This window comes from Notothenia rossii (assembly GCF_949606895.1).
Source record: "Notothenia rossii genome assembly, chromosome: 4".
Taxonomy (NCBI): domain Eukaryota; kingdom Metazoa; phylum Chordata; class Actinopteri; order Perciformes; family Nototheniidae; genus Notothenia; species Notothenia rossii.
In genome coordinates this window covers 77,982,808-78,000,207 of record NC_136902.1, presented here as the reverse complement: position 1 = coordinate 78,000,207, position 17,400 = coordinate 77,982,808, and the positions used below count along the sequence as shown (strand labels likewise).

Below are 17,400 nucleotides of genomic sequence, written 5' to 3'. Positions count from 1 at the left end.
CTACATAGTATTGCAGCTTTATGGAAATTAAAATTCATTTGCAGCATTGTGGAAATGTTTATTTTCACATGTAAAGTTACAGATAAAATACATCAAATGATGGTTTGTCCCTTCAAAATAAACGCACCACTCAGTCGAGCATTAATCTCGCTAGGCATTGCCAAAGCTATTGTTTTTATTTTGAAAGTCGTGACAGGAAGTGTACTTTTTTTGAACCAGTCCAGTTTGACAGCGCTCAGGCATCTTCTGCACTCCGCGCGCTGCGTGTGTGTGGACTGACGGTGTCTAAAGCTTGTGTGCGTGTGTAAACACAGCTCGGTCGGCTCATGTTAGGAGCGAGGAGGGCCAGGCTGCAGCAGAAACAACAAGTAGGCTGAATCGTACTGGGGGACCGCTCAGATGAGGAGATGGCAGCCGAATCCACCCGGAGATTCACCAAAAACCTTCTGAAGCCGGGGACCGCGGCGGAGATACGGCAGACAGCGTGTAACGCAGTCAGACACTCCGCAGTGACGGTGAGTGGACCCCAATGAATCGTGAAAACATGGTGGTAGTAAAAAAAAAAACGCATCACCACCTGTGGGCCTGAAGCTTTTACTACTATGAGCTTTTGATTGCCATGCCCACCAAAGCTTTGCATCTGGACGTGGTTTTGGTGTCTGCCTCTAACACCGCACCTCAGCTCTGGCAGATCTGACATTGGCATTCATGTTGCATCTTTCTTTGCAGAGGATGAGCACAGTGCAGCACCGCTGTCTATTGATCCTGCAGGGGGAAGGATGCAATACGTTTAATGCTCAGTATTGTGCAGGAATCTACACATTTTTTTCCCACTATTGAATTTCGTTTATTGGCCGGTAATGTGACTATAAAATCGTAGAGCCTATCATATTCCCATGTGGGTTGGAGTTTAATTCTGCGTGGCTGGCTAGAGTGAATGAAATGAGGCTTAGTAGTAGGATAGTGGGATGCGGCAAGACACAGGCAGCGGTTTACATCTGCCCAGCGGTGCAAAGAAACACCAGGAAAGATGGAGGGAGGGGCACAGAAAAGACAGAAGAGAGGGAGAGGAATTCGACCGCTGGGCTTGATTTACGACTAATAACATTTGCAGGCTATTTAAATGTCGCGAGTTGTGAAATGTATGATCAAGTGGGTGTGTCACGCCGTATAATGAGAGGCTCTGATTGACGTATGCTATAGTGGGAGGAGGGGTATTTCAGGAAAAAAGCAGCCACACACACAAAAAAGGATTTCTGTTTTGATGATGTCCTTTTGACTCATCTGACAGAGGACAAATCCTCCAACTTACATTGTGTGTGTGTGTGTGTGTGTGTGTGTGTGTGTGTGTGTGTGTGTGTGTGTGTGTGTGTGTGTGTGTGTGTGTGTGTGTGTGTGTGTGTGTGTGTGTGTGTGTGTGTGTGTGTGCGCACGATGTAGGGATTAGCATATAGAGAAAGGTCACTCCACTCCAGTCTCTTTGCTGCTACTCTACATCCTCTTCACTCTGGTGTTAGTGTGTCAGTGGGACACATGTGTAAAAGAGCCCAGGGAGAATTGATTGGAATAAAGAGAGAAAATCTAGTTTTGCTGGTGCATGTGGGAAGACAGGATTCAAATGGAAACGAATTGAATGAATGAAACCTTGCTTTTTCCCTGGACAATCAAAGTTTTCCATCAGCACTGGGTCAGCAGAATAGAACATTATTACAAGATAATAGCATGAGCCTTAAGAGTAAAGGTTTACTGACACTATACATTTGTCATGGTGCCAAATGGAGTACAAGAGAATAGTGTTTATTGATTCCCATTGGATGTAGAAATTGACTGGTGGACTGGTAGGTCACCTTCTGTTGGTATCATTAAGAACACTCATACACATGTTGCACTGCATACATAACATACAGAGCTTCACTGCCTTGCCTATAAGCGCTGCAGCTGATAACACATTGTGCCTATGGTTTTAAAGCACATACATTACATACAAGTGACTAGTGTAAAAAGGAAGATAAATTAGCCTGAAGCAAGAGGCACTTTTGTGGCCCGATGTCCCCCCAATATTATAGTATCATAGATACAGTCAGGCTGTATGAAGATGTTTAAAGAAGTCTGTCAACATCAGGGTTTCCCACACATAGACTTTAGTTGGGCGGGGCGCCCAGGTATATTAACGGCCGCCCAAGTATATTTCGCGACCCATTTTTTTTGTTTTGTTTTTAAAGTTATTTTCATTTTTTTTGTATGTATTGTGAACGCACTGCGCAAATGTGGGTCTGCCTCCCACAGGGTGACTGGCTGTCTACATGATGTGGCCTGCCGACATGGCCACAGTCATACAGATCATAAATCAAAGCCCTTGATTGGTCTCTGTGTGTCATTCAAGCTCGGGATAACCTCAGCTCAGGTGAGGTAAAGGACTCTCTGAGTGTTTAGATAGTTAACTTAGTTTAAGTTCTCAGTGGGTCTCAAACGGTTTGGTCACCATTTATGTAAACACATATTTCCATTTGAGGGGGTAGTGATTAGTGAAATATGCATGAATAAACATTTTTTAACTAGGTGAAAAAATGATACACTTGTTGAGAGCTAAAACTAGTCTTTGCTGCTGCCTCAACGAGGAGCAGGAGGGAGAAGAGGGAGAGGAGGGAGACAGGTGAGGCTGATTCAGGAGCCCAGGCACACTCACAACTATAAATTAACCAAAAATAAGTGTTTTTTCATATTGGATATGGTATGTTATTGGTTATGGCCATGATTTTATGATTATTGAAATGTATACAGTTCTGTTCCATATGGGTTTTCTGTTCCCATTGATGTAGTCTCTTTATTTCCCCCTCAAAAGGCACCAGATTGATGCATTTAACTCCAAAAATTAAAAAAAATCTACCCACTTAAAATCACATGGACAGGTTCCTAAATAAATGTACAAATGTATTTAAATAGAAACCCATGTCCGTATATATTTATTTGTGGGTAGTAGATTCAAACGATAGGGCTATCACTATGGGCAGCAAAGCTGTAAATATTGACAAATAAATCCAGCAAAATGGCACAAAAATGAAACTGGTAGTTGCCTGGCTGGGTGTATAATTTCCGGCCTGACGTATTGCCTCGGTCCGGCCCTGGCTGTACCTGTTCGCTCTGCCATCGCGTGAAGGGTCTGCTCACAAGCGACCAACAGAAAAGTTAATGTTGTTGTTGCACGTCACCTCACCCCACCCCCCCAAGTATATTTCAGATCTGTGGGAAAAACTGAACATGTTTGTATTCTTTATTTGTTTATTATAGCCACTATTAATTTGTGGTGAGTCAAGCAATTTCACTTTATATTCCTATTTCTTTATCTGCTTAATATGTGCTTTAAATGTATGGATCTTTGATAAGTCAGAATCTTTGTTACTATACAAGTGTTACCGTATATTATTCCCGCTACTTAACCTGTTATTTTGCCCACAATATCCTCAAAGGTATAGCCTAAATTAACAATGTCACAAATGTGTATTGTCATATGACCCTACCCTGTGCAGATTCATATAACAGTTGAGTTGTATTTGGTAAGAACGGAAATGGAAACAATGACTTTGAATATCAGTATGCTCAAAGACACCTGTTTTTTTGTCTTCCTCATCCTCAATGATAAACTGGTTAGTTTCAATTCTTCCCTATTCTTTAACAAGCTCGAAAAATCCATAAATAATTAAGTCATTCTATATGTGGATATAGGATGTAGAAAGAGAGAGTGAGTGTGATAGAAGAGTAAGCATGTGTGTAAAAGTGTAGGTGTTATGTGTTGGGTTTAGGGTTAAGTGGGTGTGTAAATGTCCATGGGCGTTCTGTGTGTGGACGTTTTTTGTGAGTGTGTTAATGCATGGTCTTTGTTGGTGAAAGAAACCAGGTCAGCAGAATAAGGCCCTATGGCATAACATTGAATGAAGCGTGAGCCTCTTTCACGCTGACCCCCCCTCTCTTTTTATAGTAGTCTGTTTCCTCATTCACTTAAACATCATTCCCCCCAAACCTGACATTACTCTCCATCTCTCCAAGTTTGCGATTCTTCCATGTTTGCATCTGCCATGGTTTTCTTTCTTTGTTTCTTACCCTTCCATACCTCTGCATCGGTCCTCAGTCAGGTTAGGTCAGTTTCTGAAGTGTGTGTACTTGTGTGGATTCAGGAGTGTATAGCATACACGATACCTGGTAAATCCCCCTGGTGCATGCTGCTTTTCCCTCCTCCGACGTGCTCTGTGAAAGCAATCATAGCTCTTTGACTACTTCACTGTTTCTCATAGTGGTCAGCCCACCCATCCCCAAATATGCACAGAGCATGGAAAGGGAAGATAGATACAAGAATGAAGGATGTCAGGTTGGTTGAGTTTGGGTTTTAAGAAGCTACGGTTTGTTTCTTCAGTGACCATGAGATCTTTTCCATTACATCCTTTCTGGCCTCTGCCTTAGCCACTGGACAACAAATAACAACAACATTTTTGTTTTTTAAAATAAAATATATTAAAAAATATATATATATCGAGCAAATGTTGAGTATATACGGTAACAAGGCTTGTTTTGTATCAAACCAACACCGTAATAAAAAAATACAGTATTTCAGTCACATTAATGCTGATTTTGTACAACAGAGAGTGAGAGTGTTTATTATGACTAACTGCTAAAGTGAGCAGTAGTGTAGACACAAGCGCTGTTCTTGTTGTGACTCTGGTTGCCTGCTGGGATGAACCACATGTCATACCGTGCCTGGAGGATGCCAGCCACACTAACCACGCAGCCAGAGAGTGGAGCCAACAAACCCCCCCCCCCTGGCAGAGTTTATTTACCCATGGCACAGGGATGCTTGTATACAGTCATCCTCACTCGTCTCTTAATGCATGCTCATGCATTTTCACATGGCATTCTTATGTTTGGTGTCATACCAGCCATCTTTCCTTTGGTGCCAAATTAAGCCATTTCATGCCTGATCAAGTTTTGACTATTTTTGGTGCCCAATCCCAGGCTCCAGACAGTTACCGGGAATTTTCCATTTCGTTACAAACCAGTGTCTGATGTCATGTCATGGAGATGTACGTTAATCCCGTAATGTAAAGGTATCTAGTTTGTGTGATCATCATAGCAGTATTTTGCTGATTTAGCTGAGTAAATACAAATTACTGCATTTTTTTAAATGGCTGATTGTTTGCTATTGGCTCTTCCGACAAGTTTCAAGTCTTTGCATTTTTCACCTAAATATTGACTCAAATAATGTTTTAAGCACCATATTAACTGCAGGAAAGGATTAACTGATACCAGGTTCTTAAGTGTATTCCTTCCTCCGAACCAAAGAAATTAGGTAACATTTATATAATCCTTTTTGTTAGATAGCTAGATCATTTTATGTCGCTTCTGCTTTGATAACTGCCTGGAGTTGAAAGCATTAAATCACTCTGAAAACGCATGTAGTGCTTTGGAAACTAGCTGATAATGATGTGAAATACATGTGACTTAGAGTTAATGGGCAAAACCCTTTAGTATGAGGAACCTTTACCAATACGGTTCACCTCCATGCTCATGTGGCAGTGTGTGTTCTTTGGCCTTAACACCATAAGTGGAAACTCACACAGCAACATATACAAAGAAGTGCTTTCCGTTCCTGTATTCCACCACATTTTGAACATGACGCAAAGCTTTCAAGTATAAAAAAAGATGGTCATATTTTATTGAGCTAGTCTTTTTTTATTATTCACTCGCTTGGATGCTTTATCCCTTTTGTTATATAACTCATCAATTTGCTATTTGGGAAATAAAGGATGGGAGACGTGATATTTCAGTAGGTTTGCTAAGGATCTCCTTTCCCCTCCTCTCACTGGGAATGGAACCCTTTTTTGTCTTGTCTCATACCATTAATCAATTTCAATTTCTCTTTTAATGTGTATGAACATCAGCCTTAATGTATCTGCTCCTGGGCTTTACTAGTCATAGTCTGTTTGTATGTTTTGGTTGTTCTAGTAAAATACCACCACTGGGCATGTCTGTCTGTCTGGAGCTAAAATGTGTGTCAGACAGCGTGGAGCAGCCATTTGTTGGTTGGGGGCTCGTCTACCCAGCGATGTGTTGTGTGTGTGGGATGGTTTGTGGGGACATGTTGTCAGACTGATTCTGCTCGCTCCTCATGACGCATCATGACGACAGCCTGGGATTCATTGTGCTTGACTGCTGACCTGTCTAATATAAAAGAAAAATGTATATTAATAAACATTTCTGTAAATGTGTCATATGCTATTTTTCGACTTGACCGATGTTGTAATCACCCTAAAAAGTAAACAAAATCAGTAGAAACATGCAACATACAATACTGGAAATGCTAGTATAAAACAAAACATACATATTACATAGCAGGACGTTCTGAAAATCATTTAGACTGCTGGTAAATTCGTGTCAGTGTGGTTTTATCTTGTATCGACCACAGTGTGCTGCTGCCCTGTTTCAAGAAGACAGTTGTCAGTGACACGTCAATCAGCATTAACACTAACTATATATGGTCATCCAATGCAAACCGATAATGCTGAAAATCAATGGTTCCAGAGGAGAGAAACAATTTAGATGAACAGTAAGTAGTGTACTCTACCGCAGACTAGCCCCTGTTACCATGGCAACAGAGAAAGGTCAATTATGATGGAATTCTAACAGGAAGCACTCGTTGCATATCTCTACCTTTTAGTCTTCTAGTATATCTCATTTCATCTCATCTGATGTGTCTCCACCCACGCTCTACTGTAAATTACTTCATTTAGCTGGTCTGCTCATATCACACTATTATTTTAGCTGTATCTCAAACCCGCCTTCTTTAACTGCTTTCCTTCCACTGCATTTATTATCACCTTTTTTTGTATGATTATTTTTAATTTATCTAGCTTGCTTCTCCTTTCTGAGGTTATTGCTTGAATGACAACAGTCTGAATCTGATATGTCTTTGGTCTGAATAGGAGATCTGCTCAGATCCTGACCTTCCTGTCACATGCCTCTTATTACATCTGGACACTAGGGCATGGTAGGACAGGGACAGGAGAGCAGCTGGAGCCATAATCAAGCTTTTAATTGGGTCAGACATCGGCAGTCTCATCATTTCAGAAAGCCAGATCTTAAAGAGGGGGAAACCCAAGATGAAAATGAGGAAGGGGGATAGAGAAAGAAAGAGATATGGTAGATCTCTCACATCTCCCAGAGGAGTAACAGCCAAGGCTCTACAGCAGAGGACTTTTATTTAAACACTGTCCTGTGTGTGGGGTATCACACATGTAACAGGCTATTGTTCAATTGCATCGCTATTTACATGTTTAAATGAACATTGTTTGCACATGTGGGTGTCTCATTAGCATAAGAAGGCTTATGATAGAGTATACATGCAATGTTGAGTATCTTTGTGCTATATTCACAAGTTACCACACCAGCAACTTTTCAGGTCCCTGTGGATATCCATGTAAGTGTTCTAGTTTTTGAAGAAAGTTTGTTCCTCAACACTCCAGGCCAGAAAATGCAAATGCGGTTCTGTTGTCTTTATTTCCAGAGTCGCATGTGAAGCTGCTTAACAAATCATCAGAGGCAACATCTCCCTGCCTGCCAATACAGTTATTCTCTTACATAAGTTGGGGTTTTAGAAATCATACCACAGCCCGAATGTATAACCATATAAATAAGACTGAGCGAAAGAGACTTGTCCAGCAAGAATAATTAAGAAAGGAGCTTTTGGACTTCAACATTGCAATGGACCTATTTCGTTTCAGTCTATTGAATGATTTTCAGGGATTATAGTGGTTGTGGGCCAACATACCTAACATAAACATCAACTCCTCTACTAATAAACATCACATCATACTTAAATTATTTTTATGAACTAAAACTAGGAAAACAAATAATTATTACACAGTGAAAGTTTATTCTGTTTAGGCCATTATCTAAAGACGTTGATCATGAAACAAGATGGATGATGACCCCCTCTGCTAAACAATTCTCGGGGGGAAACCATCATTACACTAGGTTAGAACTAATACATGGCACTATATGTCGATGGTCAAGAGCGGAAGACGCACTCCATGAAAAAGCAAGGAAAGCCAGAAAATCAGTAAGATTGGTGTTTGTTCAAAACACTTTAACCTCTATTTGTATTTGGTTCTGTGTCATTGTCTGGGACCACTGTCTCATAGCCTGTAGCTGACGCGTGGTGACACACCTCACGTTGTTTCCTTTCCTCTCCATCTCACATTTTGGTGTATGTCAGATCATAAATTCTAAATGTGTCAAACCAAGTTGTGAAGTTTCACCGCCTTGATTGTGTTTCATGACGTGGGACAGGATGTTTGTATCTCTCATATCGTTCATTTTGTGTCTCTGAACAACTCGGCATGCATCTTTTCTGGGAAGCCATGCTGTGCAGTTCTTCAGGGCGTCTTCGTCATGCAGTGCAACCAAAAGATCTGTTTGTGTCACTTGTGATTTTATCAGCAAGGAGACACTTCTCTTCCTCTTTCAAACTTCCCTTCACCCCGTCTCCCCTTCTAATCTTCCCTCCAATTGTTTCCTGTTATATTTCACTTCTTACATTCATTCTTCCTCTACTCCCTCTCTCCATTTTCTTCTTCTTTGTTTTTTTTCACTTCTGCACACATTCCCTAATTGCCTAAACTCCCTTTCTATTCCCTCATTCTCACTCAAAATCAACTGGATTACATTCACCCTGCTCTTTGCTTCTCACTCCTTGTCATGTTGAGTGAATGCTTCCATTGTACCGGGTGTGTGTGTATACACATGCAGACAGGAGAATAGAGAAAGGGATTAAAGGAGATGAATAGTTCTTTGACATTTGTTATGACTGAGCTGCAGAAGACTCAGCCATGTTTGCCTGATAACAGTAGGACCGTGCACTGCCAAGGCTTGGTGTATGTCTGTCCCCATCTTCTCAATGACTCATTCAGAGAGGACAGAGAAATAAAAGCAAAGAGAACAAAACAAATCCAAGCCGGCTACTGTCACTAGCGACACTGTCTCTTGCTGAATTCCCCCTCTGTTTGAACTCTGCGGGAGGCTGTGCAGGGATTTCACTAGTGTGTGTGCTGGGTGTGAGCACAGGAAATTCATTTTTTTTATTTTGTAGTGTCAGACTGGCAGTTGTTTGATTGTACATTAAGACAAAAGGTCTGTTTAGTCTAGGTTGGAAAAGTCTGTGTGTGTGTGTGTGTGTGTGTGTGTGTGTGTGTGTGTGTGTGTGTGTGTGTGTGTGTGTGTGTGTGTGTGTGTGTGTGTGTGTGTGTGTGTGTGTGTGTGTGTGTGTGTGTGTGTGTGTGTGTGTGTGTGTGTGTGTGTGTGTGTGTGTGTGTGTGTGTGGGGTCACATGAGAGGAGGAGAGAGAGAGAGAGAGAGGTCCCCCGGGCTCCATGCATTGTGCCAATGGACGTGTACAAAAGACTCTTTGGAGAGGCTTCACAGCCAGTGAACTGCTCCATTCAGACTTAGCTGACCGAGCTTTGCCTCACTGGAGCTTAACTTTTATCCTCTCTCTCACTTTTTGTAAAGCTCTCCATCCAGCTTCACCATCCTGCCCTGTACCTTTTATAGACACCACGTCAACTCGTCCATCCAGGCTTTTTTTTCACGGCCCTCAGGGAAGGGGTTAGGGAGGGGAGAAGGGGGGGGGGGGTCCACTTCACATGCTGGACTAAGAATAGTTCAGTGATTCTCTGCTAGTGAATTGCAGTGTTGTGTCTCTCCCTCACTCTGCATTCCAGAGTAGGAGGCCTGAATATGTTACTGCCATTACCGTCCGACCCCCATGCCCTGCTGCCCTTGCCCTGTTGTATCTGCACACACACACACACACACACACACACACACACACACACACACACACACACACACACACACACACACACACACACACACACACACACACACACACACACACACACACACACACACACACACACACACACACACACACACACACACACACACACACACACACACACACACACACACACACACACACACACACACACGCTCATACACACTGTGTGGCAGTCAAAAGTGAAGTGGACTTTCCCTCATTAACTGTCTTCACCGGCTGGTCAGGGTGAGACAGATAGAGCGCACTATCTAATTAGGAAATGTCTCATTTGTCTTCTCAAAGATATAAATCTTAAAACAAAACTGTGTATTTGTTACATGTTTGAGACATGTAAGATCTTTGTGTGCGATTCACCGCCGTCTTTCCAACTGTTCCTTGCTTTGATCAACCCGGCTGACTTGCCAATCATCCTGTCCGTCCGTGTATGTCCTCTTAGCCATGGTTTCCGAAAGTAAAACTGAAAGATGCAGAAACTAGTAGCCATTATTAATTTCAGCGCCAGCTGTACTTACCCACATCCATCCATACCCAAAGATAAAAGTGCACACAATCATGCACACACATTATTATGTCTGCAGAGCCTGGGCCCCTGCCAGAAATAGAACAGATAGTTTACACTTACAGATATTGTGTTGTCTTAAGTAGCTGCGTACAAGAAGACATAGCTGGCATAACTTGTCGTTGCAAAAGATAAATGACTAAAAAAAAGCCTATAGTTTCAAGATATTGCTGTTCTCAACATGCTCGAAAGGAATCTGGTTCTAACTTAAATGCACTAAGATTCATTTTAATTTAAAGGTAGGTTAACTGGATGTGACAAAAGATCAAATGCATCTAACCAGAAGTTCAAACAACCGGACAGCCAGCAGTAAAGTATCTGTAAAGGATTAGGGTTTTTTAAAAGCTGTTGTGTAAAACAGGGCTCTAATATTCGTTTGCCAATGGGTAGTGAATCTCAACTGTGTTTACTGAACAACAAAAATAAAATGTTTTATTTAATTGAAAAGCTTTAGAGATGCTTGCAGGTGTTAGTTTAGCTTTTTCCCCCTGTGTTCTAGTTTTTACCTTAAGCTAAGCTAAGCTAAGATAAACTAAGCTAAGCTAGCTTCCAAGACTAGGCAAATAAAGTGTTTACGGTATTTCCCCAAATTAAACAGGACAAACAGTAGTAAGTCAACCTGGGAAGTTCAATACATGCTGTTTATCTTTACCAGAATATTCCTGGAGAGATTCCTCTTGAAAGTAAAGTGACTGTCAGAACTTAAGGGTGTATGGTCAGTGTTTAATCACACAGTTGTATCTGTCGAGTGAAAGAGTAGAAATATATTTTTCTCAAAGATGCCAGTTACCCTGACTGTGTCTCTCTGACATGTGTCCGACGGGAAACATAACCCGGAGCCAAAACGCTCAATAAGTGAAGAGAGTTAAGGTCAGGGTGCTCAGATCTCTGTCTGTCTTTCTTGTGGTTGCTGATGTTAGAGTGAAGGAGTTTGTAGGATTTCTGTTTTTGATTTATTGCCTCTCTACGGCTTAATGTTTGCGTCTGTTTGGCTTTGTATGTTTTGGTGTGCGTACACAAATTGTGTTTGTCTTAAATGTCAGCCAAAGAGCTGGAAGGGGATCTGTAAAAGAAATAAGAAAGGGAAAAAAGCACTGAGAAGAGCGGGAGACAGAGGAGTGGTTTTGAGTCTGTGAGATAGGGGCGGGGGGGAAGGTAAGGAATAATAGATATGAAAACACATGAAGAAAAGTCTTCAGAACAGCTGCGTCCTCGGCCTAAACTGGGACCTCAGGGAGAAGGAGCTGTGCTGAGTGGGCGTCTGGTGGTAGTTAGCGCTGGTGTCGAGGTTACATAGAGGTTACATGTAGGCTTTGTGTAGGTGTCACATGTAGGCGTCAGGACTGAATTATTTATTGCTAACTAGACATTCTAGTTGGCTTTTTCTTCACTCTGAGGGTGTGGATCAGGGGGTTGGCATAAAGTCTTAAGATTTATTTTACACTCAGGCTGGATGGACGTGACTGTGCATTAACATAGCTCATGACCATGCATTGTGATGGTATGTGTTTCTGGCATTTCTGCATAAAAGTAAATATTGGCTTGGACATGATTTAAGATGAATATGGCAGGTTCAGAGTGAGGACACGTATTTCAAACTAACAGAGCTACAGGAAACAGAAATCATTAGGCGTAATTGCCCGAGGAGTAGTTTGGGTTTGTCAAGAGTGTCAAGAGGCTCCGGCATGCTGTGGAAGTTGAGGAGAGTTTTAAGTACAGTATTTCTGAGTTTGATTTGGCCAGCATGAAGGAGTCTGTGAACTTTCTCAGTGTTGGAGACTGTCTTACCTGTACAGGAAACAGGAGAGGCCTAACAGCTGTATAAATGGCCAAGATAAGATCACTGGAGAAACAACGGATACATGGCACTGCTGAGAGAGAAATGATTGGCCACTGTACTCAAGTGGTATTTATTATGTAGCTGCAGTACTTTTTCCAGTAGTATCAGGTTCTGATGAATGAATAAATACTGGCAAAGGGTATTTTTCTGTTTCTAATTAATGTTCCCTCTTGGATGAATAAATCACGATTTTAAGTAAAAGCTCTTTTGCTCTGCTTGCTGCTATTTATTTAAACCTTTCCTGTATTGTGAGCTGACTGCATCTGTTGTTCTCATTGAAACCTTAAAAAACAACATAAGAGCCCTGTACCCTGTCTGCGCGAACCAACATAAGCATTACCACCTCATAAAGGATGGGTATTATTGTAAATATATATTGCAGAATGCATTAAGAAGCCGGTGACCTCAGCCGGCTATGCTTGACTGCTGAGGCCAGAGTTGGGACAGGGGGAGGGGGGGGCGGGACAGCAGGGAGATATGGAGAGATGCCACGTGGGAGAATGAATTAATGAGGCACCGGCTCTGTGACAGTACAGTTGCTGTGTGGACATCTACTGCCCTTGCTCCTGAATGGATGCTGGATCATTGCAGTGTTTAGCTTTTCACATCTCACAGGCCAGGTTATTTATGAATTTGTGAATTATCGTTAGAAAAAACAGGGAGGTAGAAAGGTACAAGCTGCAGTTTTATTGTTTTGTTTTGCCATTATGTCCAAGTTAAAAAGAGTGTTTGAGATAAAGGAATTTGGAAGTCTGTTTTTATTGGATTTGGGTCACTGCACTCTAAACATAGTCCACCTTCCCAAACCTGATAAAATATATTTGTATTTAATAAAAAATAACAGTTTAGAATGAATAAGCAAATGGCGTGCATTTAATGAGTGTGACTATTACCAAAGTATTAATTTAACCATCAAGATGTATCAACATCTTTGTAAGTATACCCAGTGTTTCCCCTAGGATGGAGTCATACAGTAGCAGCGGTGCTAAGGCACGTGGGCCCAGCACAATGTGAGCGCGGAGCGCGTGGAATTTTTTAGTGTGTGCGCGTGCAAAGTGCGCCCCGCCAATTTGTTTCTATGTGTCTGCCAGCACAAGAAAGGCTCTTGAGGCCTAGTACCAGGACCGGTTCTAGACAATTTGCTGCCCTAGGTGAGATTTTAGGCGACATTTTATGTGTAAAGAATAAATGAAAAATCTCTACAAAAGACAAATACACTGCAAAAACCAAAACTTATTGACATAGGTAATAGATGTCAAAATGGCTTCAAATGTATTCAGTATTGTATGAGCATCTTTGAATTGGGAGGTGGACGTCACATCCTCTAGGGGGGTCCGGGGGTATCCCCCCCCCGGGAAGATTTTGTTTTGAACATTTTACAGTAAAATGCTTCAATCTGGTGCACTTTGAGCACACAATTACTAGAGACCTGATCTAGGGGGCACAACTCTAAAACACCCATATGAAAAAGATTGGTTTACATTTTAATAATCAAATAAGTATGTGAACATAACCAATAACCTACCATAGCCAATAACAAATACATGTAGCTTATTTTATTTTTGTTGTTCATTCATATCTTATTTTACCTAGTTAACCTAGCGCCCACCGTACAGGGCAAATTAAACGTGTAACCGGGGTGAAAAGGGTGTTACATTTACTTAATTATGAATATTGTTACATCAAGGCCGAACCTTTGGATGAGCGCCAACGGTCAAAAATGTTTTTCCCTCCAAGAGCTACAAGCGCAGCGTCCCCCAGATCTGGCGCCCTAGGCGGCCGCCTGTGTCGCCTTTGCCAGTAACACAAATACTACAAATCTACATAACAAACAATCAAAAATGAAAAAAGGTCGCCACTTATTATTATTTAAAAAAAAAAAAGAAGTTAAAACATTTTTATTTATTTTTTGGGTACATGGCTGGCGCCCCCTAGCAGCGGCGCTCATATTTCAGCAGCGGTGCTGCGCCGCCACTATTTGTATATAGGGGAAACACTGATACCTCAGCGAAACCGTTTCCAAAACCATTTCCTTGATGTGTAATTTAAACCAGTCTGTGTGTCTTTGTACAAAGTTCCACATATATTTCATATAGGTGGAGTCCAAAAGTGGTCCAACTAACAAAATGTACATATTTATTCATTAAGGTTTGTAAAGACAAATGGATGTATGCTTTCAATTTTTCTTTCCTTGATTACATAACATTTAAATATGTCTTCTGTTATAAGGAACGGATGCAGATATACTTTTTTCCATGAACTCAAGTGTGTGTGTATCTATTTTGTTACTTTTGATCCCCACTAAATTAATATTGAAAGTAGAAATACTGAAAGTAATTTTCTGCGAGGAAGGTGCGTTGAGGTTGTTGTTGTTTGGTTAGATGGGTGAACTTTTAGTAAGAGGTAAGGAAAATGAATGGAAATGTTTAACAATGCCCCCCCTTTCCCGGCAGTTGCTACCTAACAACTTCCTCTCTCCCACATTCTCCGTCTCATCTCCCCTCTCTTGCTCCCGCCCCCAACATCCCTCCTGCCCCAGGACTTTAGTTCTCAGTTAAAGACATTTTAATAGCTTCCTTTTCTAAATAAACCAGAGGAGCAGATAGTATCTATGGCACAGAGCGCCTCCTGGAGGTCATTCATCAAAGATGTTGCTGTAAGGGCCACTGCAGCACTGAGGTGAGCAGGGTGCCAGCCTCTCACCCTCCACACGGCCTGCTGTGTCCGGCTCTCAGCACTAGATGGCATTGGCAGAGTGCTGTGGCGCTGAACTCTGTCCTTCCTGTTAACACCTCCAGGGAAAGAGATACTTCACAGTTTTCAGGTTCACAACATGATCCTGTTACAGTCAGATTGTACAAATGGATCAAATTGATTCATATTTGCAAATGCATTCTCTCATGAAAATATGTCTGCAGTGTTTGTTTTAGAAGGGCAATGGTTCGCAGAGAAGGTAAATACGACAACACATCTAACATGTGAAAGAGAAAGAGAGAAAAGTGACAGTGAGAGCAAGAGCTCTGGATGAGCAACAGAACCAACACAAATCTTAATCATGAAAGCCCCTCCAGGTCAAACAAAAGTACAGAAAAAGTCCTACGTCTGCTCTGTGAGACTCTTCAGATACAGAAAAAATGAAACTGAAAAGCACATACTTTCCAAGCACTATTTTTCCACAGCTGCAGCACAGCAGGGTAACGCCATTAATGTATACAACCACCTGAAACAACATCAAAAAATACAATATGATGAAACACTCAAAGCCAGGAAAATAACATAAAAGTATAAGACCACAAAAACATCTGACAACAGGTACAGGTCAAACATAGTGCAGACAGATTTGTATTGCAATGTTTTTCTTATCAATTCTTAGGGGTGCCTGGCTGAAACTCACTTTAGACTTTAGTCTGTCTTCCTGTTTGTGCAAGAGAACATGTGCTGTGGTGTTGCATCTGCAGGCTGAGGTTTTACTGCAAACAGCACATCAGGATTAATGTGAAACAATATTAACAATACACAAGTGTAGGAAAAAAAGATCCCTTCAAATACAAAAATCATTCAGCTTGAGCTAAATTTGGCCCAACTAATCAGATTGAAACGTATTTCATACACTATTTGCAGTGGAGTTTGTCAGAAAATGACCTTAGATTAACTTGACCTTAAGGTGTTCGGACATGAGTTTATTTTTCTTCTTCTGCTCCGTTCTTTTTCCTTCTTTTTTTTATTCGAGTCAGTAAACTTTCTTGATGACTGCAGCCTGTAAGAGTGCGTGCTGTGTTTAAGAGTAGGGGGGGGGGGGTGCAGCCAGAAAGAGGGTGCCTCTGTGCCCCTCGTGTTGCTCTGTGAGTGCCATGGGGCCAAACCGTCACTGAGAACCCAGCCCTCTTGAGTGACAGCGTCCTTCCTGTTGTGGTCTCCATGGGAACAGGAGAGTGTTTTCCCGAGTAAACTCTGTGAAGCTCTGCACCACATCAAACAGCGCTGCCGTGAGTCAGCCTGCAGCGCTGCAGGGAACCTCACTAAAGCAGAGCTAACTGCTTACAAGGCAGTGTGCAGGAGTTTAATGGACTGTGGTTTCCTCCTTGGCCTAGTTGGCTGAGCTAATCGAAGTCAGTAAAACAGCTTATGTTCGTCTAAATAGTTAACATACATGCGTATGCTTCATGCACACACGCATCACACTTCTGCAAATCTAGCGTACATAACCACCACTTTGTCACCGCCAGTGTTGTTCAGCAGAGTAACAGAAGGGTTGTAGAGACTGAGGCTGCACAGCTGGAAAACATTAACTCAACTAAGGATGGCAGCTCTCTGCCCTATGCACCCCGATGATGTCATCCTCTACAGAGGTTCAGACTTACACACAGTGAAACCCCCAATCACAAAAAAAAGCCAAGGTGAGCACAAAGAGGACACATACTCAGACATACTGTAGGTCCAAGCAATAGAAAAGGTGCTCACAATTAAATGCTAATGCTTAAATGTAATGGTCCGTGTGAGTCTCTATAGTATATTTGAAGCTACCTTGTGTGTAATGATTTGTTTTTTTATCTTAGAAGCTTACCATTGTGGGGTAACAAGAACATATTTAGGTGGTTTATCTGCACTTTTCATTACATTTGTAAGAAAGAAAGTGAGCATGCAACAGTTTTTAGGCAAAAGTGCATGTTCATATTTTGCACTTAAAAATGGAATCTACAAAACTAAATGACCAAACTCGCTCCCTTCAAATAAGCTAACACTGTAATACTACTTACATTTTCATTCATTACAACTACAGCAAGTTTATAATAAAAAAAACGTTATTTCTTGGAATTATTCTATGACATTTAAAGCTAATTGAAAACCAGACTTGGCTCTTTTATTATCTATGTTGCTAGTATATTATTTCCTCTTTCTTTTGCATGAAGTTACTGTCAAAAATAACACTGGCCAAGCTGTTTCTCCATTTACTCAAACAAAAGGCTCAGTTTTGATTTCTGCAAAACTTCTAAGCAATAAGACTTACATATCAGTTACTTTATTGAACATTAATTGGAATAAATAACCCATGAAACTAAAGATACAATTATGGGGCTTGGCATTTATTATGCGTCCAAGGTAGTTCAGAAATTA

At 41.4% G+C, this 17,400-nt stretch overlaps 1 protein-coding gene across 3 annotated transcripts in view; it reads left to right on the top strand.

Moving 5' to 3' along the window:
• The first annotated feature begins 247 nt into the window (after window positions 1-247).
• dock10 (dedicator of cytokinesis 10) overlaps window positions 248-17,400 on the top strand; it is a 60,230-nt gene continuing 43,077 nt past the window's right edge. For 2 of the 3 annotated variants that reach the window (XM_079676587.1, XM_079676592.1), the window contains exon 1: window positions 248-515. In XM_079676587.1, coding sequence (XP_079532713.1) covers window positions 408-515 — 108 coding nt within the window. In that variant the 5' untranslated portion in view covers window positions 248-407. The remainder of the gene's footprint in view (window positions 516-17,400) is intronic. The other variant, XM_079676597.1, reaches the window with a different exon arrangement.